The following is a 25,246-nucleotide window of genomic DNA, read 5'->3' as shown; positions in this document are numbered from 1 at the left end:
AGACATGGTCAAAGTGTCATTGTGGTAAGTGCAGGGAAGTCTGTCTCAGAGACACTCTGTAGCATGGTGACAATTACAATTTTTTACAATTACAATTCCACCTTGAAATTGTCCAGCTTCAACTGGAAAGAACGCTGCTGTCAAATCAAACATCATAATTTGTGTTAGCTTCTGTCAGGAATTCTCTTAGTATGTTGATGGGATGAGGATGCTGTGAGAAACATAGGCCACTCTTTTACCAGAGTGGAGCACAGAGCATCCTAATTGTAACCTTAGTTACTGTACATAAATACATTCATTATATATATATTTTTGTATGTGTAATATTTAAGTGACTTTAGCTCTAATCTGCCATTTTTTTACAGGGAGTGTTGTGAGTGTAACAGTAACAGAGTAAAAACAACTTCTTGGCTTTTGAGTTTTTTTGTTGTAGTTTTTTTAATTCAAAAGATTTATTGTCAAACATCAAGGCATAGAAAAACAGTAAACACAGACAACACACATTCAATGAGAAAAAGATTTAGCAGTGTTTTAGCAAATATATTAATCTTCTCACCTAACATTCAGAAAGAAGTGTATTTCCCATATTTTTTTTGTTCCTCATACTTTACATATGTCTACACTTTAATACTATACTTTTTCCTCTTCAGGCCTCAAGAAATTATTCAAACAATTTAAAAAGGAAAAAGCTATTTTTGGTCAAACTGCTCATGGGTCATGTCAACATAAGTCCATAACCTGTGATGAGGGGTCGCAAGAATGAAAATTTATTTCAAGAGGTCTCAAGCCAAATATGTTGGTAACCACTGGGCTATAGTGCAATGAAGATCTGTAAGGAGAGCGAGAAAAGACTTCAGAGGCTGGATGGGTGTTTCAGCAAATGTTTTCATGACTCCTTCACTATTCCACCATCAGGAAACAGCTCACAATAGCTTGAACGCTGTTGAGCTGTCAGGATGTTTCATGTTGACTCTACACCCCTGCGCAACATGGTGGCGGTATGCACCTTTTACGCTGGTTTACTGTCCGCCAATAAAAACACAAAGAAGAAGCACAACGTAGCGTCATGCTTACGTTTGCACCCCGTTTGTAAATGCCAGACCTGCTGAGCTAAGACGGGTCCGGTAGACGCTAAAGAAGCAGAAGCCTTGACAGGAGATTAGTAGATGTTGTTGAGGACTGAGACTTAAGTTTATGTAGAGACAAGATGAGTGACGTCAGTGTGGACTCCAGCACGCTTTGCCTCTTTGATGTTGACGGCACGCTCACGGCCGCGAGACTGGTAGATAATATGTGTGTGTGTGAGAGAGAGAGAGAGAGAGAGAGAGAGAGAGAGAGAGAGAGAGAGAGAGAGAGAGAGAGAGAGAGAGAGAGAGAGAGAGAGAGAGAGAGAGAGAGAGAGAGAGAGAGAGAGAGAGAGAGAGGTTGCACCAGACTCTATTCATACAAACATCTGTCAAGTAGATCATGTCAGTTGAACATCCGGTTCCACGTTGTTATTGTAGTTCTTCCGAGCGATAATGTGCTCCACAGAAACGTGTACTTTGACCATCGACTGTATAAAAATATGGACGTAGTTACCGTGACGTCACCTGTTGGTTTCTGAAGAGCGGTTTTGACCTGGATGTATAAACAGAGTAAAGAGAGTTCTCTTTGTACATCCATGCTTAAAGTAAGCCGCTCCGGCCATCGCCATTTTGGCAGTGCGTGACGCTGCCTAACTCCCAGCCAATCAAAAATGGGAAAAGAGCTGAAAGCTGAAACAAGCCACCTAACGTTAGCAGCTGGTGGACCTGTCACTCAAAGCAGCCATGTCTTCATTATGCATAACTTTACGGCTTAATAAAATCTAAACGGGTGAGTTATAAAAAAAAGTCACCCCCGGTACAGTTGTCATCAAAGGGAAAATTAGCTATAGAGACCAAAACCGTTGTTTGTACCAGGCTGTAAACAGGTTTATTTCTGTTGTAAAGTTGGGCATTTTCACATGAGGGTCAATGGGATTTGACCTATGGATTTGACTCGCTTTTAGAGTCAGCCTAAAGTGGCCATTCAAGGAACTGCAGTTTTTGGCACTTCCGCATTGGCTTCATTTTTCAGCCCCGGAGGTTCCCGCTTGACTTTGACATGAATAAATGACGTAAGCCGATATGTGTCACGGGCTGCCATCAGCTAAATTACAGGTTGAGCCTTTGCTAAATAAGAACTATCATGTGAGCTATATGTGCACATGACTGGCTCTGCTCAGTGGTTGGTTTGCTGCGTTTCTTGCAGTAACAGGAAGTGTCTAGCGGAACGTAAAGGCTGAGGGACCAGTGTAGTTTATAGTGCTTGAGTTGCTGAAAATATTCAACGTTGACAATAAATATTGTAAACCCTCCGCATGTATAGTCACTGTTGTCACCATCTGCGTTCAAACACAAACCTTTCGTGTTCAACAAATCTGCCGCTTTCTCATATGACGCTGATGCTAACTGTGTTTCCATAGGGTTCCACTAGCATTTTGCTAACAAGCGGAACCACCTCCGCCGGTAAAGGGATTCTTCTTGTCTTGTGCCAATTAGTCCAGTTACACGGATGTGCGGCTGTTTCTCCACAGAAAAGATCTGTAACTAAATTCGAGCTTTAATCAATCTGCAACTGGCAGATTGTTTACACAACAATTTATGTTATGTTTGAGTTTCTCCTATTAAACTGTTGCAGTTCACTATAGGCTCAATCCCAGTCACTGTCAGTCATGAGTGTCTTCATATTCAGTAATGTGACCACTTCTGTTTTCAGTATCTTCTTCCATGATTTGCAATCATACCACAAGTGTGCTCCTGAGTAGGGGTGTGATTGTGCGTTACCATCTGTGTTTGGAGACTGATTGTCTAAAAAGAAAGGAATAGCATCATAAGAGGGTTTAGTAAGTGTGCTTGTGCAACAAAGGGGGTAACCTAAAGTGCAATCACTGCTCAAAATATTACAATAAAACAACCACTGAAGCTACAGAAAGTTAAAGTTATAATCTCAAGAAAAAACTGAGCAATCGAAACAGTGGATATGAATCCCAACAACTGAAATACATGCAGAATGTAAAATACTACTAAATAATCAAGATGCAGTAGCTGAAGATAGTTGAAAGAGTAGAAATGGACTCATGCTGACTCTATCAAATGGCATGTATTTTTCCTTCTGTTGGCTGTGGTCTAATCATATCTCTTAAAGGCTTCACCTTGATTAAGTGTTGTTGCTATGGCTTCTGTCATTTGTGCTATCATGTCAGTAAATTAAGTTGTGTGTGTTTTTTTTCAGCCTGCAACTCCGGACATGTCAGAGTTTCTTGACAAGTTGAAAACTCGGGTTCGAGTCGGAGTGGTGGGGGGCTCGGACCTTGTCAAGATCAAAGAGCAGCTGGGAGATGATGGTGAGACACAAAACTCACAACCAAAACCACGCACAATTCTTTTGCTGGAAGGCTTCTACAGTGAAAAGTTGTTGGAGGAAGTCAGCAATGTTACCATGTCTCTTTTTCTCTTCTCACTTACGGCCGTGCTTTGGCCCTGTGCCTTTCAAATATGTATTTCTGATCTTAAACAGAGATGGTACGCCAGTTTAAGCACTGAAACTGAATGTAAATGAGCTGAAAATGTGTGTCATATCGAGATGGTGGGCCACCATTATTGAGTCTATTTTGAGTCAACTTTTTTCTACTGAACATTAAGAGCTGCTCAACTCAGGCCAGTACCTCTACCGATAATTTCTTTGCCATCAGATCTTCTTGATTATTTCTTTCTCTATGTGTCTGCATACAGTGATTCAGAAAGTGGACTATGTGTTTGCTGAGAACGGTCTTGTGGCCTACAAGAATGGACAGTTAATCTCTGTTCAAGTAAGATTGACTTAAAACGCCTTTTTATGTGAATGCTCTCAAGTCTGTATTGTGAAAGTCCTCATTTAACAGAGGAAGATGATTTTCCATCCTATAATCTTGGTTTTATAATCTCAGCTCTTACAGAGATACCCTAAATATGATGACGTGGCCTCATGTTACAGTCACCAGGAAGTTAACTTTGTCTGCTTGTTGTTGTTATCAGTCCATCCAGGCCCACATGGGTGAAGAGCTACTACAAGATTTCATCAACTTCTGTCTCAACTACATGGCCAAGATCAAACTGCCCAAGAAGAGGTACAGACATGTCAAAGAAGGGTAGGAGTGATCAGGTTGAGCCTCACAGTGACTGAATTGTGTAATGTTTTACAGGGGGACATTCATTGAATTTCGTAACGGCATGTTGAACATCTCCCCTATTGGACGCAGCTGTACACAGGAAGAGAGGATAGAGTTCTACGAGCTGGACAAGGTAGCACACATGCATTTACACTGAGTAAGATTCCTTTGGCTTGAGTCAGAAAATGCATCACTTAAAGCTGCATTAATCAATGTTTTTTTTATCAATAATGTATCATGTGACTGTGCAATGTGAAAGGGGTCGCTTATTGTGATGATCTCACCGAGAATTATCACCCGACTCTGAAGTTCCCCTCAGCGCTTTGGAGCGATTCAACGTCTTTCAGCTCATTGTTTTATTTTACAGTCCAGAACTTAATTGTTTTGGTTCAGTCTCATGGCTCTGATCAACCTCAGTAAAGTATTCCGCGTTATAAAGTGAATATTGGACTTATATTTATTAAGTGAAATACAACTGAAATACAACTCCTAATGAACGCTGATGTTGCTCTGTATCTGCTGGATATGTAATGTTTGCTAACATGTTTGACAAAACAGCTTATTTAATGTGATAATATATCACAATATATTGTTTTCAGCATGTTCTACTGTCCCCATCTGGCCAAAAAATGAATTAATGCAGCTTTAACTTTGCCTGTCTTTGCATCTGTCACTCACAGGATAGCAAGATTGTGATAGAAAATACATGTAAACTGGTATTTTTCTTGCTTTTGGTGATCACACTGCCACCTAGAGGCAGATGTGTGCATCCTTTTGATTAAAGAATGTTTGTTTTTTGTATTTGTGTACATCATTAATAGCCCAAAATTTAAATATCTCTTTAACTGAAGCAAGAGTGCAGAACTTGTTTCATTGTCTGAATCAGAAGATAATTACAGATGACAGCAGCTGCAGGGCTGTGATTCTTGTTTTTGGCCCCAACAGAAAGAAAAAATCAGAGAGAAGTTTGTGTCCATATTAAAGGAAGAGTTCAAAGGAAAAGGATTGTCATTCTCAATAGGTGAGTCAACTGCATTCAGTACAGTCATATAGTGTTTGTGTCTACAGTGGATATATTTTTTAAAGAAACGTAGATCTTGTCACATACATACATGACGTGCTTTAAGCAGCTGGCCATGAAACCAGATAGTAAAATAAGGACCTCAGTTGTGGCCGTTTCTTTCTCAGTGTGATGTAAATTCTCCACATCATCTCCTTCTCTTTGTTTCTGTGCAGGAGGGCAGATCAGCTTTGACGTGTTCCCTGATGGTTGGGATAAGAGATACTGTCTGGGGATTGTTGAGAAGGACAACTACTCAACCATTCACTTCTTTGGAGACAAGACCAAACCTGTGAGTATGCTAACTACTGCACAATAAGGCTGATTGCTGTAGATCCTACATGTAAATTCTTCGAAAGGTAGAATATCAGTAGAACTGCTAGGTAAAAAGATCAGATAGACAACCCACCTGGATGGCACCGTAGCTGACACCTATACAGTCCACGAGCAGAGGTTAATCATTCAGGTTGCTCACTCACACGCTAACCTGGCTAAATTTGTCCGTCCTCACTGACCATTTACACATTCACTCTGTAGAGCGTTATTGAAAAGCTCTGTTTTGGGTTTAAAAAACATTAGTTTAGTGTGAACAGAGCCACAGTGGAGAGGAAAATTTAGCCATGGTGTGGACACACTCTGAAAACACCTGCTTCAAGTTTTATTATGGAAATGTAGCTGTTTTAATATGTTTTTTTTTATGGTTGGAGATCTTTATGAAAATGACCTGAAAACACCAGTGTGGACACATCTTGTTTTCATACGTTAAGAGTGTTGTTTTTTTTTTAGATTTAGCTGGTGTTGTGTGGTTATAGTCAGAGTTGCAGCTTGCAGTTGCAGATTTATATGTTTTACTGTAGGTTTCTTAATTGTGGTTTAAAGGTACACTCTCTGATTTTTTTTTATAGCACAGAACAGGACTTTTAAACCCAGACATTTCCTCTCAGCTCATTGCTGATGTTTGAAAGTTTTTTGAAGCACATTTTGTGATTTTGGATACATGTAAAAAAAAATCAGAGAGTGTATGTTAACATTTGCGAGTTAAAGCCTAGGTGACTGCAAGATGAGGACACTCCAGATAAATGATAGTCTGCATGCTGTGCTGTTGTAAAAGTGGTCTCACCACACTGACAAGGCAGCACTCTGAGCTCTAACTGACCACCATCTCCATTGAAAAACATTTTCCCATTGATCCACTGAATCCAGAGCAGTTTGCTGTGCATATAGCAGACTGATGGCCCTTTCACACATAGAGTATGCAGGAATTCTGGCCTCAAACATCCATGTAAGACTTTTATTTTTGGGCATTTCAGCCATGACATGGTTGGTCTTTATAGACAAGTTTTTTTTTTCTCCACACTGCAGTGGCAGAAATGCCAGAAACAATGATGAATGTAACTTATTTTGTAACTGTTATATATCCATCCATGACTTATTTGTTGACCACAGACATTGCTGGGGGGAAGGGTTGAATTCTTCTATTTTATTCTCTTTTTTCCCAACAAAAAAGAAAAGAAAGCCAATAAAAAGGGAAGCTGTAAAGACTGGTAAAAGAATATCTGCTGCCACACAAATAATCTCCTCTTGAGAAGCTGATTTAGCTTCATACAGTACATGACCACTTGTACTAAAAAGCAGTTTGAGTTTCAGTTTGTCTCTGCCAGTAAAAATAATCAGTTTATTGCTAACTTCCTGTGCCACTCCACTGAAACTGAGAGTGACGACATCCTCTGTTCTGGATGACTGAAAATCTTCTAAATAAAACATCTGAAAGCATGTCTTCACCTTGTCATTACAGAGTTATTTGTAGATTGGAGGCAAAAACTGAAATCAACAGAATAACATGTTTAGAAAGTCATATCTGCATAATGTACATAAAGCACGGTTTGTGCTAAATTGTGAAATGATCGAGCCAACTGTTGAGTCACGAGTCTTGTTCTACTTTTTTTTTTTTTTTTTAGTGAAGTTGTTCACTCAGTTTTGGAGAGATAATTCACCAGTCTGAGCTTTGCAGAATGTTTTTCAATGGAAAAAAAGCCTTCAAGAACATTTTACAGAAGACTCATAACTATTGTATCTGTGTGTGTGTGTGTGTGTGTGTGTTTTTTTTTTTTGTGTTAGGGAGGAAACGACTATGAAATCTACTGTGACCCCCGGACCATCGGCCATGAAGTCTCCAGCCCAAAAGAAACACAACAGCTTTGTCAGAAGCTTTTCTTCTCATGAGCGAGAAGCAGCAGCTGTTACCATATGTTCCCATTACTTGTACAAAACAGAGAAGAGAGTTTATATTTTAGAGGTCTCATTCATCTGTGAGGATCTAATCTTTAGCTTTCGTTACAAAAATAATGAATTTAATGCAGAATGAGCCAATGTCACTGTGTCTTTGATAATGCCAAGGAAGAGAGAGTCACTGACAAATGAGAAGATAGACTTCTGGGTTTTCCTAATGGAGTCTTGAAGCGTCATGGCTTTAAATGTGATAGTAAACATGATAGTGGGTATGCTGACATTTTTTTTATCAATATTTTTTTGTGGCAAATCTCCAACATTGTGTGCTAACTTTTTATTTTAGATGAGATGAGAAATGAGATTCTGTCTTGTTATCTCAGCATTACCTCATGGTAAAGGTTGAGCCAAAACCCTTACCAACATAATTGCTGGAGATGAAAAATGCAGTTGTTTTGTGTTTTTTTTTTTTTTTATTCACATGTGAGTCTGACCATCATGTTCTTGAATCACTTATCTGGAAATCCAACATATTTGTACATGGCCTAAAAAAAAGCCTGGTACTGTTATTCTATGTAATTGATGTCAATACTGTCTGACTCTGAATCTGCTTTTTTTTTTAACTAATCCCCAACTCCCATCTGACCCTGTGTGCCTCTGACAAGCTGCAGCAGAAGACTCTTTGATTTAGCATTTCAGATGTGATTTTGAAGTGTACTTCAGTTAGTGGAAGCTGTAAGGAGAGTCATGTCAATGTTAGTGTTAACAAACAGGCCTTTTTGGATTTTTTTTTGTTTTTTGTCTCAGAGCAAATTTGTCAGTCAAATGTCGTGGCCGTTGCTCTGACGTCTCTTTGCTCGCATTTTCTGTGAAAGCCTTTTGTAGGTTTCACACTTGTCTTTGTTTCATTATGTTTACTATCACTGCTCGGTTTGATCCGAACAAACTGGAATCCTAGCCAGATGTTTTAGAATAACAAATATCAAAAGCTTTCATGCACTGACAGCATTGTAAGGCTGAATCACCTTGCTGTTATGGAAGTTAATTAACTAAAATATATGTTTTTATATTGTAAAGTCACCAGTTAGTGTACTACTTTTAGGCGAGGAAAAAGCTGCAGGTTAAAATATTTCAGAGGAAAGAGGTGTTGAACAAAAAACATCTGGTGTTATGTAACGGTTCTTGCAGCACAGCAGCAACAGAATCAGAGCATCCTGTGAGCCTGATAGATTAGTCACTTGTCTGTTACTTAATCTGGTTGAATTTCCCTTCTTATTAAGTGAAGTAATAATACAAAACACAAGTGCTTATTGATATTATTGGCCCCTTAAATGTTATAGAATATAGGCTATCTGAGACTTATGCTTCATACAATCATAATAAGTGATGTTATATGTCAATACATGACACTAAAAACCTTAAATTCTGCTTAGAGAAAGATTAGAACTTTGAGAAATAAAAGAAGGGAACAATACATGATGTCATGTGTGTGTTTGGTGCTGAATTCTTTAAAATAGACATAACACAGGCAAAGCCTATTTAAATATGGATCCCTTACATGTGCTTATTTAAGAATCCTGACCATGGTATACATGTGCTGCCTTCAAAAACGTATAAAATAAACTCGTTAGTGCTCTCTGGTGGAAACCTATATACTGTCAACACTGTTTCTAAATGACCTCAAACATGAAGTATTTTGGCATCTCTGTACTGATATTTCTTGTTATTTATCTGCTGACATATATGTCAATACCAATATGTCTAAATCACAATTTATATCAATATATACATGTCAATATATCTACCAAAATATCTAAATATGAAAAATACAGTTGATCAGTGTGTTGTGATGAGAATCTAACAGCTTGAGCCCCACAGCTTGCTAGTTGTCTAGCACGCTGTTAGACTCAAGCTGTTAGATTCATGGCTAGCAGCTCTAGACAAATTGCTAGTTGTTTAGAGCTGCTAGCCATGCTAGCATCTCTAGACAACTAGCAATTTGATGGATTACTTAAATTATCCTTTGACTTTTCCTTTAGCACCACCAGTTTTCACTTATTTCTTGATATACATGTATCTCACCAACTTGGCACATAATCTGGTACACACATTCATGGTCCCCATAAGATGAATTGTAATAACTGTGATGGCCTGACTTTTCATCTAGTTTATGACCAAAAACCGGCAAAACTAATGATGTTCCCATCACAGTTCCACTTTGTGTTTAGTACTAATGAGCAAATATTTTCATGCTAACACGCTATATCAACACAGTAAATATGGTAAACTACAAAACATCAACACTCTAGCATATAATTGTGAGCATGTCAGTGCACTGATGTGAACTTTAGCTCAAGTAAAGCCTCACAGAGCTGCTGGCATTGTTGTCGACTCTAAATCTTGTTCCTGGTTTCAGTAGCTCAGTTGTAAAATGAAATTTGCATTTTCAGTTCAGACTTTGATATTCATAGTAATATAAGCAAATGTACTGTACTGAGCACTGTACTAAACACAGAAATGCAATCATCCAATCACAAGCCAAATTTAAAGCCTCAGCGTATTTGGGTTTCATTGGACAAATGTAATGAGACAAATGTTTAAACCCTCTAGTGGACGATTAAAAGTGTATTGATCTAGGATGTCATTTGTTAAACTGCACCTGCATCCACAAGTCTTTCTTCATCAGTGTCTTTTCTCACATTGATTGGCACTGTGATGAACCAATAAAACAGCAGCAGAAATTTGAGGTGTTTACAGGTTAAAAGCCTTGCTGAACTTTGGTACTGAAGCTGCTTTTTTAAAAAAAAATATATGTCATGTTAAAGAATACATCAGGCCAAATGTATTTCTGTTGTTTCCCTTAAACAGTGCATTTATTGATATATCATTAACATCAATGGATACAGAACACACACACACATACACATACACACCACAGTCTACAGTGAAATGTACAGGTAAGAAGGAGAGATCGAGGAATTTTTAGCTCATCAGATTCAGTTGATGTTGTTCACAGCTATGCTGCAACACCTCTCATCACACACTGGCTGCATTTCCTTTAACTTCTTGTATGCCAGCACTCCTGCCATGGCCAGTGAAGTCAAATTTTTCTAACCTGGTGCACCAGTACACTCCTCCACTGCTTTGAATAGAGTAAATTTGTGAACTCTATTAATGTTGGGAAGTCAGAGTGTTGGGTCACCAGTCAGTAGCTTTAAGAAGCTATTCAGTTAGCATTCGCTTGGAATACATTCAGTGCTTTCTTCACACCTACAGTGAAGCAGTAATGTTCACCTGGAGCCAAATTTGGTTTTCATTGTCAGCTTCACAACAATGTGCTCTGATAGGTCAACTCTCACAGTAGATACCACACAGACAAACACTGTCTGCTTGTTATAATATGGAATGCACTTGGACAGTGTAGAGACCATGAAACAAACTGAGACGTGTTTACATCTCTTAAACATTTCTCAGAAGAGTTCTCACTGTTGGTACTCCATCTACATGGGAATGTAAAAAGTTGAAGATCACATTAAAGGACACAAATGATAAATTCTGTCTATATAATGACATTTGAAACATCAGCTATCTGACAAGCCTCTCTGGACTTCATGAAATACGCTTTCTTATCTGAAGGATTCGATAGGTCTTAAATCGTATTACATCAGTGTGGATATCAGGTCATTGCAGAATGTTATACAGTACACTGAAACATAATGAAGAAAAAAATGGCTTTAAAATAATATATTGCACACAAAAACACAAATAAAAATACAGTATTTCATCTTTTGATGTAAACATGAATAATTTTGTTCACATTTTGCTCTGGTTAATGACCAACAGCTTAGACTGATTCAAGATATCAGGCTGCATTCATGTTTCCTTCCTGTTGTCTTTTTTTTCTCCTGTATCTGCCTCATAGCTGGGAAACAGACATGTTTTTTTTTTTAAAAGTGCCCTTCTACACTTTTCTAACTTAGTTTCCATATCTTTGAAGTTGCTTGTTTCTAATATGAACTAAGTTATAGTGTATATTCTATAATGTGTAACTCTTAAAACCTAAATACTGTATATTAGCATTCATGGTTGTTAACTAATATTTGTTTTTAAAAAGTATTCAAGGAGGATTTAAATATCTTTAAAAATTTTAAGAGCTGAATGCAACAAAAATTAGGCTTCATCTAAGTTCTGGTCAGGGAAGAAACGGACAGGTTTTATGCTGTCGGCTTGCTGGCCTCTCAGTGTTTAGACTATATAACAGAACATTTTACATTTTCTCTCCAGCAGCAACTCTCTGGATCTGTTCTTGCGCTCAGTTGTAAAGGCTGATGACCATCTAAAAAAAGCCCTCAAACTTGCATTTTCCTCTACCTGAACTAATGACATTCCTTTTCCAGAGAAACAATGTTAGTTTTATTTCTAATGATATTCCTGCTGAGCTACAGGGAAGACTTAGCGGCCACTGGTTACTTGGTCTTAGCTGTGGAATAACCATGTTATATCTGAAGGACAATCCAAAGAGATATGACGTCGCTGACAGCAGGTTAGGTTGTGAGTACAAACATCTGCTGCTTTTAGTGTGTCTAAAAGTTTCAAAATGTGTTCCAACAATGTGGGAAATAAAGGAACACATGGGAGGAAAATGATTATAGCTATTCTCCTAATACATCTTATCTTACACCGCAGTTGCAAATTCATTTTAGATTTGTTTGAGGAGAAGTGTTCGTTAATGAAATATCTTGAGAAATACTGACACGAGTTATGTGTTTCTCATGTCAGGAAGCCACTTGTTTGAATTATCTTGTGAGTGCAGCAGCAGTGTGTTTGTTCTACTCACTGAACCTCTCATGAGGCCTGTGTTGTACATTATTTCAGGCTGGTTCCATCTACCTTTTGTCCACCTCACAGCAATAGTGCATCCCTTAAATAAAGTACAAATGACAGTAATTGAGACCACCTAAAAACAGCATCTACATATAAAAAAAAGCAGGCTGTCTGGCTTTGTGCAACACAAAAAATGTCAGATTAAAACAGAGCCTTCGTCAAGAAGGCAAAATGATAAACAGCCAGTGAGGTTTCTCCCTAATTCACCGTGACTCCCTTTATACCATGAGACAAACTAGAGTTGTCTACTAGAAAAAAAGAGATAAAATGCAACTGCCTTTCAGTCAGTCAGGAGCCATCTTTACTCGTCACAGTCTTCTCTGCTCCCCGACATGTGTTTGAATAAATATTTTTGGGGATCTACGAGAGTGATTTCCAGCTCCGTTATTCCAGTCAGGCAGTGGTGAAGGCGGCCTCATCCGTGTACGGGTCCTTGCCGTCGTCCCCGCCGCTGGACGAGCGGCTGCTGAGGTCAGCCACGCCCGACTCCAGGTCGCTGCAGGTGGAGAGATCATCGGGGTCGTGACTCTTGAGCTGGACAGGCGGCCCTAGAGGCAGGGTGAGAGCGGGGTCCTTCGTCTGAGCTTTCTGATTGGCTGGTTCAGAGGAGAGTGCATGACCGTTGTCCTGTGCAGGGCTGGTGATTGGGTCTGTGTAAGTGGTGGGCGGGTCCGGCCCGCAGTGTCTCTGACGCTGGCGGCTAGTCTTCCTCTGCGGAACCTTGATCTTCTCCCACATGATTGGCTTCCCTGTCAGGGCTGCTATCCTCTGCAGAGACAAACAGAGAGAACAACACATACACTTTATTTAACTAGCTGAGATGTCTTTCATTCATTCATCAGTATCAAGTGTTTCTCTAATTCAGTGTGCTGCAGGGTTAGGAGGTGGGAAGTGTTAGTTATGGTGGATGGCTGAACTCTAGAGTTGGACATCAGCACTAGAGTCAGTCAACAACTCTAGGATTAGTATCAGTGAATGTTTTCAACGGACACAGTTTTGCTTGTACTAGAAATGAAGTTATTCCCTGAAGATGGGAGCCTGGGAGGTAGCCATCCAAATAATTGTAAGTAATTATTTTTCCATCGGCTGCAAACGACACATTTAACATCCTCATACTTCATGTCGGATTTGGAAATTCATTATTTTGTTACCATCTACCAACAAATAGCATCAGAATAATTTGAAGATACTATTACAACATAACAATTCTACCTCAATACCCTAAAATCTTGTAGGATAAGAGTGATAAACTGCTGCAGGTCTGGTTGGTCCTTTCTCACTGCGACTGAACAGACAGTTTGGATTTGATTGGACTCTTCAGTTGAAATGTCTCTCTGGCGGTGGGCAAAGATGTGGCCAGAGACACCAGAGTTTCATCTCTTCTCTGTTGCAGACACACTTTCTGATAAGACTATTTACTACTTTTATTTACTGTACATACGTATGTACGAATAAAATATTTTTAATTTAAACAATGCCTGATCAAGAAAGCAGAGGCATAAAAAATAAAGATAAATTAAAGCAAGAAAAATGCCAGTACTTCTTGCCAAAATTAGATGGTAGTTGTAGTTTCTTTAAACCTAAAATATATCATCTGGGAGCTCTGCACTCTGTCAGAGAAAGATTGATTTTGGAGCGATGGATATTGAAGTTGAGGAGTTGAAGGGTTACTATGGAGGTGTTACAACGGTGTCTTTGTGTGTTGTATGCCTTGGTTGGAGCCCGGGTGGTGGTGGTGGGCGGTTCCTCCTGGCGGTACCTCCTGGTGATTGGTCAGCTCCTCCTCCAGCTGCTGGGATTCCTCCCTCACGGCAGACAGGAAGTCAGCAGGCGACTGGCGGGGAGGCGTCGACTTCTCCACGTGGTTGTATAAACCCTTCCACATTCTGGAGAAAAAAGGAGGAGAAAATGGGAAAGCAGTCAGAATGTTTTTTTTTTCTTATGTAGATTTGGGAGAATCTGCAGGTATCAGAAAAATCAATTTAAGATTTTTCAGATAAATGAACTTTGTGAATCCGGTAGTGTGTGTTTGCTGCAGTGACTCACTTGAAGCAGTAGGGGGTGGTGTTGGGTCTCAGGACACCCTGAGTCTGACTCAGCTCGGCTTTGTACAGAGGGTTGGTGAACTCTGCTCTGTCCTTCCATAGCTGAGGCCACACAGAATGACTCCGCTCACGAAGCCTGCCGTCCGACAACACACACACACACACACACACACACACACACACACACACACACACACACACACACAATGCAGTCACACAGCTTCATGATGCAGCACTGAGCCTGGTTCTCTAAGTATGTTCTCAAACAGAAAGTGAATCCTCCTGTCTGGATCTTCAAGCAGCACTAAGAAACATGTTTATTTGAATAGATACTTTATTTATAAGCCTAAATCAGTGAGGGGCAGCACCTTGTTTGCTCCTTTTCATCCTATTAGCCAAAGTGAAATAGACTTTACTACCCTCAATTCTGCTGGCAGACAACCAGACTCATGTGCCACAAGTTCATTGAGGGCAGGATAATTCTGATGCCAAAGGGGCCACAAAAATGAATTGATTATATGAATGTTACTGTTCTGCGTCATATAATAGGTCACATGATAGTCTTATGTGTGTGCATCCTAATTAAACTGCAGAGGACCTGGAAAGTTAGAGATGTGATTTGACTTTTTATGGTTATAAACTGTATTTTACAGACCAAAAGAAAGCAACAGACGTCAGCCAATGAGATAAACTATAAAACTGCGGATATAAGTTTCAACAGTGTCAAGAAGTACAGAATATAAATAAAACTGTACATATTTGACTCTGGAAATTTGATGTGGAAAGTGTTTTATCTACAATATCTGTGGCTTAAAGGGGCATGTGTGCATATGAATGTATGCAGTGTTTGTGTATGGAGTTTCCACTTACAATAGTTTTTACTGTCTTCATCTGTCACACAATAGATTAAGTCCAGACAATCCAGTATGTATATGTGTGTGTGTGTGTGTCAGCCCTACCTCATATCCCTGCGTTCCTTCTGGCAGTTTCCAAGGAAGGTCCCATACTGGCAGGAGTAGACGTGTGTGTGTATGGCGATGAGGAAGCGCTCATTGAACTCAAAGGCACATGGGAACTGCTCAGACAGCTGCCACACACACTCCAGGAACTGATCGATGACCGGAGACACCTCTTTAGGATCTCCATCCAGGTGAGCATACCTGCAGGGAGAGAGCTCTCTCTTTACTGTCCATCACACTACACATACTCTTCAAAACATCCATTACACTGATTTATAAAAAAAAAATAACATTTTTCTTTTCAAATGGCTGAAAGATCAGTTTGAAGAAATTCATGAATAGTTCAGACAATTAAATGACAAAAAAACGTGTTTTGTAAGAATTAGAGCTATGTTTATTATCTCTTTTGATAATTGTTCTAACTTTCACTCAATTTATTAACTGCTGACCAAAGTTTTCTCTCTTGTATTGTTATAAAGCTGTGCTATTGGCTGAGCAGTTCATTTTTGATGTGAAGGAAAGAAAGTAGGCAAGGGAAGCTAAGTCAACCACAACAACAGTATTTTCCAGGTTTGTTTTTCTTATTTATGTTTATGTACTCTCCTTATTTCCTCTCTCATTTGTGTATTGTTCTATGTTTTGTAAGTACATTTCTATGTTGATTTTGATTTAGTTTTTTTTCTACTTTATACAGCATGTTGTAGTTCATGTTTTTATTTTTTAATAATAAAAAGACCAGTCAATAATAAAAATGTAATTGATTATACAATAATAAAAATATGTATTGGTTACAGCTCTGATTTTAATCATCCATGTGCCTTAAACTTTTGCTAGAGGCAGAAAAAATAAATGTACAGTCACTGTTCAAACTGGTGTATCTGAAAAAGTAAGTAAAGCTAAATATTATAATTTACGTATGATCAGTAAACAATGTTTTTAGGAAGCAATGTGGGAGTCAACTTCACACCTCTTGATATTTGAAAGTGAGAGTTCAAACAACATTTGCATAACCAGGTGCTCCTTCGATTTCAGTATATTTGAACATAATCTGTATGCATAAATGTCCACTTAACTTGGCTTTTGCTTGTTTTCCAGTATTTTGGTTTAAGAGAAAACAAAAGTTTCCACACAAACTACACTCAACGAAGCGGATTCCTTCACGAAGACAACTCCAGTATATTAACTATTCTTTTATTCTCATTTGCCATCATGACAGTGGTTACTTCAAGTTCTTACTTCACAACAGAACCATAAGTTTCACCAACTGGCAGAGACCACTGATCTCAAACATGCATCCACAGAGCCACAGATGTGTTTTATAGTTGCACCTAAAAGGTAACATTCAATTTCTATTTATCCATTGTCTGAAACTTATGTAGTGTTAAAACATGACTTTAACTGGTGTGACCCATTTGACAAGCAGACTGTTCAAACTGACATGTTTTTATCAGATTTCCAGTAAACACAAACTGCACACCGCCACCTGGTGTTACTTTTACAGGCAGATATGTGGGACCTTTATTATGGACAGCTATTCTATCTGCAAGACTGTATGCAAAATATGTAACAGCGGTTGGCCCTGTCTTACAAAATGAGATAAAACACAAAATGATTGTAATGGTGTTGCTCTGCAGACAGTGTGTGTGTTAAAGTCAGACTTTACCGGTTACTGACCTGTGGGAGAACTTGTGTCCGAAGGAAACCCAGTCTCTCTCTATCAGCACCTACGAGAGAGGAGAGGAAGAGGAGTGAACAGGAATGAGACGATGAGGCAGAGGGAGAGGGTCGGAGAAGGTGAAAGACCACCTAGAGACCACGCAGGGACACTAGTTTGAGTGTGAGTCTGTTACCATGAGTCCTTTGATGGTTCTGTAGTATGGATCCAACAGTATACTGGCTACGGAGCAGGCCTGGGCTGTCCTGTCCCAGCCATCTGAACAGTGAACCAACACACTGATCCCCTCATCTGCCACCGCCTGGAGAGAGAGAGAGAGAGAGAGAGAGAGAGAGAGAGAGAGAGAGAGCAGTTAGGCGAGAAGGCCGAACACTTCTTGGTTCCAGCTCCTCAAATGTGTGGATTTGCTGTTTTTTTCTGGTTTTGAACTGTTGCTGACAAAACAAGCAATTTCTAATAAATTGTTACGGGCATTTCTCACTGTATTTTGATGTTTTGTAGACTACATGATTTATCGAATCAAAAAGTAATCCATATTAACAGTGGCACCAATCGTGTCAGTTGCAGCTCTGCTTTGGAGGCCAGCAGAGGCTGATAGTTGTCTCATTAATGGAAAGTATACTACTGTCTTCTCATCAATGTGTCAGTGATTCAATATGAACACGCTACGTCACCTGCCATTAACAGTTCTCTCTCTATATTATGTGATTGGATTATATGGATACCCAACACTAAAAACCCTCTTTGGTTTACACATTAAAATAGTACTCCATTCATTTAGCATTGCACTCCTGTAATGTTGTCATTGTTGACAGATTGATCAGCGCTTCAGGTGTGTCATGCTAGTAGCAGCTAATGTAGCCTGGAGATGCTAGCCTCAAGCAGAGTTGATACAACCTCACTTCTTTCTAAGTCCACACCCCCAGATGAATTTCATCCTCAAACTTGTTGTCTTTAGCCCCAACTGACAATTTTTACACATAAGCAGTCCTGTAAACACCTGCAAACAGACTGTGATGTGTAGAATCAGTGGAGTTTACCTTTTAAGAGTGTATTCTCTTCTGTTTAGTCTTATCCTAAATGCTTAGTTGCGTTTAAAGCAGATTTTTAAAGCAGAAAATCTTTATGATTTTATGAATCTACCAGATACTGTAGCATACATGCTAAGGTAAACAGGAAGTGGTTGTTTGTGTGTGTTTCAGTATTGAATATGTTTGTGGTTGTGTACACACCCTGGCTATGAAGACCCCAGCATCTACAATGGCTTTAATGTGTTTGAGCCAACCAGAGTTCTCCAGACCCCACAGGAAGTCAGTCATGGACGGAGCTCGCATCTCGCCAACTACGTGGAGAAGAGAGAGGAGGAGGGTTACACACAAACATGAGAGAAAATAGGAAATTATACAATCAGAGGAAGTTTGTGTATTTACTGTTAGCAGCTCTGTCTGATAACTTGAATACTTCCCCGTCTCCATGCCACTGTGCCACTTTGTCATTCATGCAACACACACTCTTACCGTCGATGATTTTCTGCTGGCTGCTCCTCATCACATGAATGTTTTCGATGCCAATAAACTGCAGCTTGATGTTGGTATAGTGGTCTTCGTTCTCATATCCTTTACCTGCTGCTCGGTTTGCCATAGCGTTCAGCTGGACACACACACAAAAAAAGAGTACCGTATATGAGAATATTACAGCTCATTGTATATTTATAATTGTGTCTGAGTGTGAGTATGTGTGTGTGTTACTTTGGGCCTGGTGTCCACCACATAGATGTAGTCACTACCAGGGTTGGACTTCATCACAGCCTGCAGCATCATCTCATCCTCCTGACAGCGTCCACTGAAGCCTGACAGGGGCTGACTACACCGGCACACTGCAGCCTGCAGGGCAAGTAATATATCATCATTATCGTCATTGTCATCATCATCATATTATCATATATTGATAGATTTATTCCTCTGTGTGTGTCACACTGACCAGTGTGTCCTGGTGGAAGTAGGACAGAGCAGGAAATCGTCCTCGACTCCTGAACCTTGAGCTGCCCACGATGATGGCAGGTGTGGCCGACTTTGGAACAAACAGCTCTGATGGGTACGTATCACACACCTGGGAGAGGACAGATGTATTTTACTGTTAGGAGCTTCCAGTTAGATACACATTATTTATCAGTGATGAGACTTTTCATGCTGAACTATGTTCCTGGCTTCCCTGTAAGGAGATTCAAGAAATGTAAGATTAAAGTATCATGCTAGCTAGTTCTATTTTTTTCTTTGTTCAACAAATCCCTTGGAAATACTAAAACAACAATGTGTTAGTTTGTCTATTAATACTTTCTGACAAACCATTTGTGTCACTCAGTCACTCCTCCTGAAGAGGTAGTTTAAAAGGTTTAATCATTTTCTAAAACAGCATTTTTGTTTGTTTGTTTTTAAGCACATTTTAATCACACAAGGGCAAAAGATGTATTTTTTAAAGACTACTTTCTACCAGGCATTAATATGCATTTAATGCTCTCGTATTAATGCTGCTAGGATGGCGTACAGTATGTGGGATGGAATCAACATAAATAGCAGTCTGTGTGGGTAATAAAGAAACACATTACCCAGCGCAACAGTGTGGCTCATTTATGTTTTTTACAGCTTCTGGACAACAATGAAGCTTTACAGACATTAATTGTTAGTAGGAAGAAATTCGTTGTTTGGTTTGGTCTTTTCATGGGATATGTTGACAATACAAAAATACAGAATATTGCCAACCTTATCCTTTAATAATGTCAGTATGTTTCTCTTAATGGTCACTATGCTGCTTCATGTTTCTCCTGCTACCAGATTACCAGAACGAATGTAAAGCATCATAGCACTGTGGTGTTGTGTATATAGAGTTTGACAATTTCAAGATGTTCCAGATGTGGTTTTGCATTACTCTACTGTACAGTATTTGATTAATGTCCACACATGACAACATCAGGGATAGGCAGCTATGTGCATGTCATGTTAGGGGTTAGCAGACTATTGGTCCAAACATCAAAGAAATAACATGATTTTATTCTCTCTGTTTAAACCAATGTTTGTTAGTGAAGCAGAGAGAAAAAACTGATGGTGTTGTAATGTGCAATGAACACTTTAAGGAACATGACTGCCTATCTCTGATATATTTAAGTAAGTATTAAAAAATTGGACAGGCTGATATGCAGACCACCATCAATATAAATATGCAGAAAAAGAATGATTGCATGAATCTGACGCCAGATTGAGTAATAAACTGTGAGTTAAGATGTTTGCTCTAAAGCTCACTTTAAAGAGAGCTGCTGTATGTTAGAGGAGGTAGCTGCTGATAAGCAGTCAGTGAGGCTTGTATTATCTTATCTCTGACCTTGTGAATATCCTGAGCACAAGGCATGTTCACTGCACTTAGAGAGCAATAAGTGGGCAGCTAAAGACTATAAAATATATCACCGTAATAAACTTCACTTAAACTCTATCCTGTTTTATAGGAGAATCAGCTGTCTCTTTACAACAGCACAGTATTCTATAACAATATTATTCAGCATAAAATTACTCCTTTCGGGATTTCCCAAATGACTGGTCAATCTCTTCCTATTCCTTTTAAATACGTTTTATTTCAAATATCAGTTAATGTTTTTAGTGTTATGATCCAGGAAATAATAACTGTTTTTCTGTGGCTGGTGTTTTTCTCTGGACATGTGACTGACCCTGTATTCACTGTTGGCTGCTGTAGCAATCCACAGGTTATTAGGAACTCCCATCCTCTTGTAGTCAGCCATGAGGTCCATGAAGTTCCATGATTCTTCTCTCTCCTCCTTGTTCACATTGGGATTGAAGGACAGGCAGTACAGCTCACTATACTTCTCTGTCACAGGAGATGAGATAAGAGGAGAGGAGAAGAGAGGAGAGGAGAGGAGAGGAGAGGAGAGGGGGAGAGGAGAGGAGAAGAAAGAAGAGGAGGGGATGAGAGAGGAGAGGAGAGGAGAGGAGAGGAGATGATGATTTTAAATGAGTATTTTTTTATGTGTTCAATATACTGTAAGAGTGACACACACACACACACCTGTTTGTGACACCCTGGTCTAACAAGTGTTGGAGTCCATGAAAGCAAATTTCTACCCGCTGACACACACAAATATACACACACACACACACACACTCACACACCTGGTCGTGACAACCTGACCAATGAGGCTTGGACATCCAAACAGTCTCTCTCCTGCGGGATGAGGAGCTGGAAGATTCGGAAGTCCTTACAACGCAGGATCAGCTGACTTCCTGCTGGTGACGTGGGAGGCCTCTCCACACTGCTCACCATGCTGTGCAACACCTGAAACACACACCTGTCCTATTATTCACTGAGGACATTCACAGGAGGACCAAACCCACATAAAACACACATACACACACACACTGCTTCATTTTCTCTATCTGACTGTGAATAACAAATGTAAGGTTTCTAACTGTGAGTATGGAAGTCAGTGATATCAATCAGCAATATAAAAAAACGAAAACTAGTATAACGCCCAACATGTGTCAGACTGTTGTGTAATCCGTCTTGTGACCTAAAACATTCAGGAAGGAATGTCAACATCAGTTTATGGGGAAGCTTCTGGGTTTTTCTAACAAGAGGTGAGAGCCGCGCAGTGAAGTAGAAGAAGTAGTTGCTTTAGCAGCTGTTTTGTGACACAAGATAATTGAAGTCTGCCTTCTTTGTTGCTGCTAATCCAGTCGACACAGTCAGCGCCCGTTGGGTGAAATCTGACACCCCTGGATGCCTTTATTATCTAATCATGTCCAGAGGGACAAGGCAGCCTCCTCATCCACCTCCTGAAGGAGTTCTGAAAAGGGGGAAGAGTGACATCTTTCCATCTTGTGTCTGGAAATTCAGTAGTCACACAGTCATGACAGAGATGAGGTAATACCAGCGCTTTCAAAAGACTGGTGAGATTGAAAAATATGAACACGCCACATGAAGAGTTCACTCTGTTTGACTCAAATCACACTGAAGCTCAAAAATGGCCAACTTCCCAGTGGCCAGTCTTCATGACAATTCTATGCTTAAGTGAGTTTATGTGTTTCTCCTGTATGTGCTGGCTTTACTTAATGTACTTTTACCAGATTTTTAAAGAGTGATAATCTCATGTTGAATAATTGAGAAATAAACAAAAACATTTCTTGAATGCAATGAATTCCATGATGTGAATCAGAACATCTATAGCAGTAACTTCGGTTTATGAACACGGCTTGATGTTTCCTACAGCTACACTGCATTCTCTATCCAGCCTACCTTCAATAATCAAAAGATGACAAGATCAAATTATCTTCTCAAATCCCTCGGTTTCATTCAGCTGTTATTCTCATAATTGAAAAAAGTACTTTTGACATCTTGATTGGAGAAAATATTTTGGCATTTCTGTCAACATCTAATGAAATGATACATATGAAGTAATCCTGCTATGATAGAGGAAGTGTCAGAATTCATCAAACTGTTGCTTCTCTGCAGATCATATTTCAGTCACAACATGTCCTCATTTTGCTGTCCACTGGCAGTTGGAACAAATTTCTGCATGTCTGTGGGATGTTTGGATGGAGGGATATCTCAAAGCAGGTTATTACTGAGGATGCATATAAAAAGCCTATCCAGAATAAGACTTTAATTGGAATATGAGTCTGTAAAGGACGGGAGAAAGAAAGCCAGCCTTCAACTTCAGTCAGTCCAAGCAGGCAGTGATGTGACAGAGGATAAACAGAAATACAGTGTCCAAATTATTAATAATAACATTTAAGCGTATCTGCCTTGACTGTGACATATGTGGCACCCCACTTCTGGCTTACCCAGGTCTCCTTGCGTGTCTCAGGGTTGTTTTCTACAAAGATGGTGTGCGTGGCAGAAAGGTAGAGCGTCCCAATACTGGCCTTTCTCTGGCCTGACGACCGGTCCAGGAGACGCACATTTTCCACCTTACAGAGGCACACACACACACATATACACAAGGTCAGAGATGGAAAAACACCCACAGATCGAACACTACACATACTGAGAAAGATAACATAGGAACACCCATACACTCAATGGCATGCACATGAACACAAAACAGATAATTACTCTGTAATAACAGCTCAGTATCCCTGGCATGACTCAAAAGATTACACATAATGTTCATTGAGCTCAAATTAAAGTGTGTCTGAAAATCAAGGTCATTCCTTAACTAGTGTTTTTGTATGGAATGTGTGTTTGTGTGCAACAACGAACCTACATACCTGAGTCTGGTGCTGGCATGTAACAACTTGTTATGTGTGTGTATTGTTAATGCATGTGTCATTACAGATTTATGCATATTCTGCGTGCACTATTAACCCGTTTATTTCCTGTATGAAGACAGTGGGACCCTGATGATGTGGTAATTAGGAGGATGGGGGCCAGTGTGCCTTTGCCAGACTGGCAGACAGGAGGAAAATGGTGGTGACCAGCACGATGCAGCGTCATGGTGTGAGGGCAGATTTCCTTGAGTATAAAACATATTCATATTCCATGAATAATAAAATAAATATCTGAACGCCTATGTTTGCAAGAGCACACGAGCATCCTTCAGCACATGCGCCAGTTTTGTTTATAGCTATGTCAATTATTCCACAATGCAAAGTGGCGGTGTCCATTATCGGACAGAGCGAGGTTTTAGTGTTTCCTGTGAACACGGTGGCAAACTGTTTGTTCAGCAGATGATGCACTGGGCTGCACTGACACAAGGGTTTCAAGCCTGCAGCAGCACGAAGTGTACCGAGAGGATGGATGGAGAGAGAGGAAGAGAAAGCTAAACGGGAGGGCATATCAGCAGAGAAGACACAAAGACGAGCGACACAACAGCCACGTCTCTGGCGGTGAAAAGCCGAGCTTTACCTTGGGCGTCCGGATGTGCTCCATCACTGCCAACCAAAATGGTGGAGGTGGAGAGAAAGAGTGGCCCGACGTGTTTTGTGGTTTTCACCGTCAGTGGTTATATTCCCCGTTTCACGTCAACAAACGAGCTGTACTCTGCGTGGCTGCTGTTCCAGCACTGTCCTGAAATATTCTCCATGCTTCCCGCCCTCTGTGTCCGGGCTGTGTTCGGTTAAACTGGAGGAGAAATGATTCTACACACACACTACCCCCTGTTAACGGTACCGGAGCTGCCTGTCTCCCTGTCTCCGACAGATATGACGCTGATAACAGCTGCGTACTACACTGCTGTCACCATGACGACAATAGTGCGCACAGCCTCCGGTTATACCCTTCAAAATAAAACCCAGTATTCTCATATTTGTTCCCATCCTGAAGCCTGAACAGCACGTGACTGTGTTTATAGAGCAGAGGAAATAAAGCATAAACACACGTACAGACACAAAACACAATAAAAACACAATTGAATAGAAAATAGAAAAAATACACAAAGGAAAGTCTGAACAAATGAGTCTTGAGCTGCTTTTTAAAGGTGTCCACAAAGTCCACAGATCCCAAATCCAAAGGTAGAGAGTTCCAAAGCTTATAAGCCACAACCTAAAAGGCACAGTCTCCTTTAGTTCTAAACCTATATCAAGGAACAACAGCAAACCCTGATCAGAGGACCTTTAGACCTGCTGGTGACACAGGGCTGCAGTAGATCTCTAATGTAGGCAGGTGCCTGACCATGCAGAGCTCTCCAGGTGATAACAAGAACTTTCAGTTGGATTTTTAATTTGATAGTGAGTGAACACCAGTCTGAATCGGTGTCACATGAGACCTTTTGGAGGACCTGGTCAAGAGTTTAGCAGTAGTATTTTGGACCAATCCAGGGATGTTTTACTGAAGCAGGTGAAAAGAGTAGTCACGGGACAATATCTCAATAAACAGTGACAGTATCTTATCGCAGAGTACCAATGAGCATAAAATATTGTTTAAATTGTGAAACTGCAGGCTTCTAAATCATCTGGAATTCTGTTTGGTATTCCCATTAATTTATTAATTTAGTTCTTAATGCAAACAGCATCAAGAGTAACAGTATAAAAAAGATAACAGGGGTGGAACCGATGTGACAAAAAAAAAAAAAAAAAAAAAAAAAAAAAAAATATATATATATATATATAAAATTATAAATGAAATAAGTAAAACAAGAGACAGAATAAACTGCTACACAAGCTGACTATAGTTATATGAAAC

General features: G+C 39.8%; 2 protein-coding genes across 3 annotated transcripts; one reads left to right on the top strand and one right to left on the bottom strand.

Annotated features, from left to right (window-relative positions):
* Window positions 1-537: 537 nt before the first annotated feature.
* pmm2 (phosphomannomutase 2) lies at window positions 538-8,978 on the top strand. The gene is made up of 8 exons (XM_044346630.1): window positions 538-1,282; window positions 3,298-3,409; window positions 3,798-3,874; window positions 4,080-4,171; window positions 4,247-4,346; window positions 5,159-5,234; window positions 5,450-5,565; window positions 7,392-8,978. The coding sequence occupies exons 1-8, from the start codon at window positions 1,208-1,210 to the stop codon at window positions 7,494-7,496; spliced, it is 753 nt and encodes a 250-aa protein (XP_044202565.1). The 5' UTR covers window positions 538-1,207; the 3' UTR covers window positions 7,497-8,978.
* A 1,362-nt stretch (window positions 8,979-10,340) lies between these two features.
* mtmr7b (myotubularin related protein 7b) lies at window positions 10,341-24,305 on the bottom strand. 2 transcript variants are annotated; one of them, XM_044346628.1, is made up of 14 exons: window positions 23,972-24,305; window positions 22,909-23,034; window positions 21,238-21,400; window positions 20,778-20,935; window positions 19,043-19,171; window positions 18,811-18,945; window positions 18,580-18,712; window positions 18,295-18,404; window positions 17,238-17,363; window positions 17,062-17,111; window positions 15,388-15,588; window positions 14,430-14,564; window positions 14,143-14,269; window positions 10,341-13,151 (listed from the first exon to the last, which is right to left on the bottom strand). In XM_044346628.1, the coding sequence occupies exons 1-14, from the start codon at window positions 23,993-23,995 to the stop codon at window positions 12,777-12,779; spliced, it is 1,992 nt and encodes a 663-aa protein (XP_044202563.1). In that variant the 5' UTR covers window positions 23,996-24,305; the 3' UTR covers window positions 10,341-12,776. The 2 variants fall into 2 exon arrangements, with proteins under 2 accessions (XP_044202563.1, XP_044202564.1); XM_044346629.1 differs by having other exon boundaries at window positions 12,984-13,151; window positions 14,094-14,269; window positions 23,972-24,304.
* Window positions 24,306-25,246: the final 941 nt, after the last annotated feature.

Source organism: Thunnus albacares, chromosome 3 (assembly GCF_914725855.1).
Source record: "Thunnus albacares chromosome 3, fThuAlb1.1, whole genome shotgun sequence".
Classification (NCBI taxonomy): Eukaryota; Metazoa; Chordata; class Actinopteri; order Scombriformes; family Scombridae; genus Thunnus; species Thunnus albacares.
This window is presented reverse-complemented; position numbering and strand designations above follow the sequence as displayed.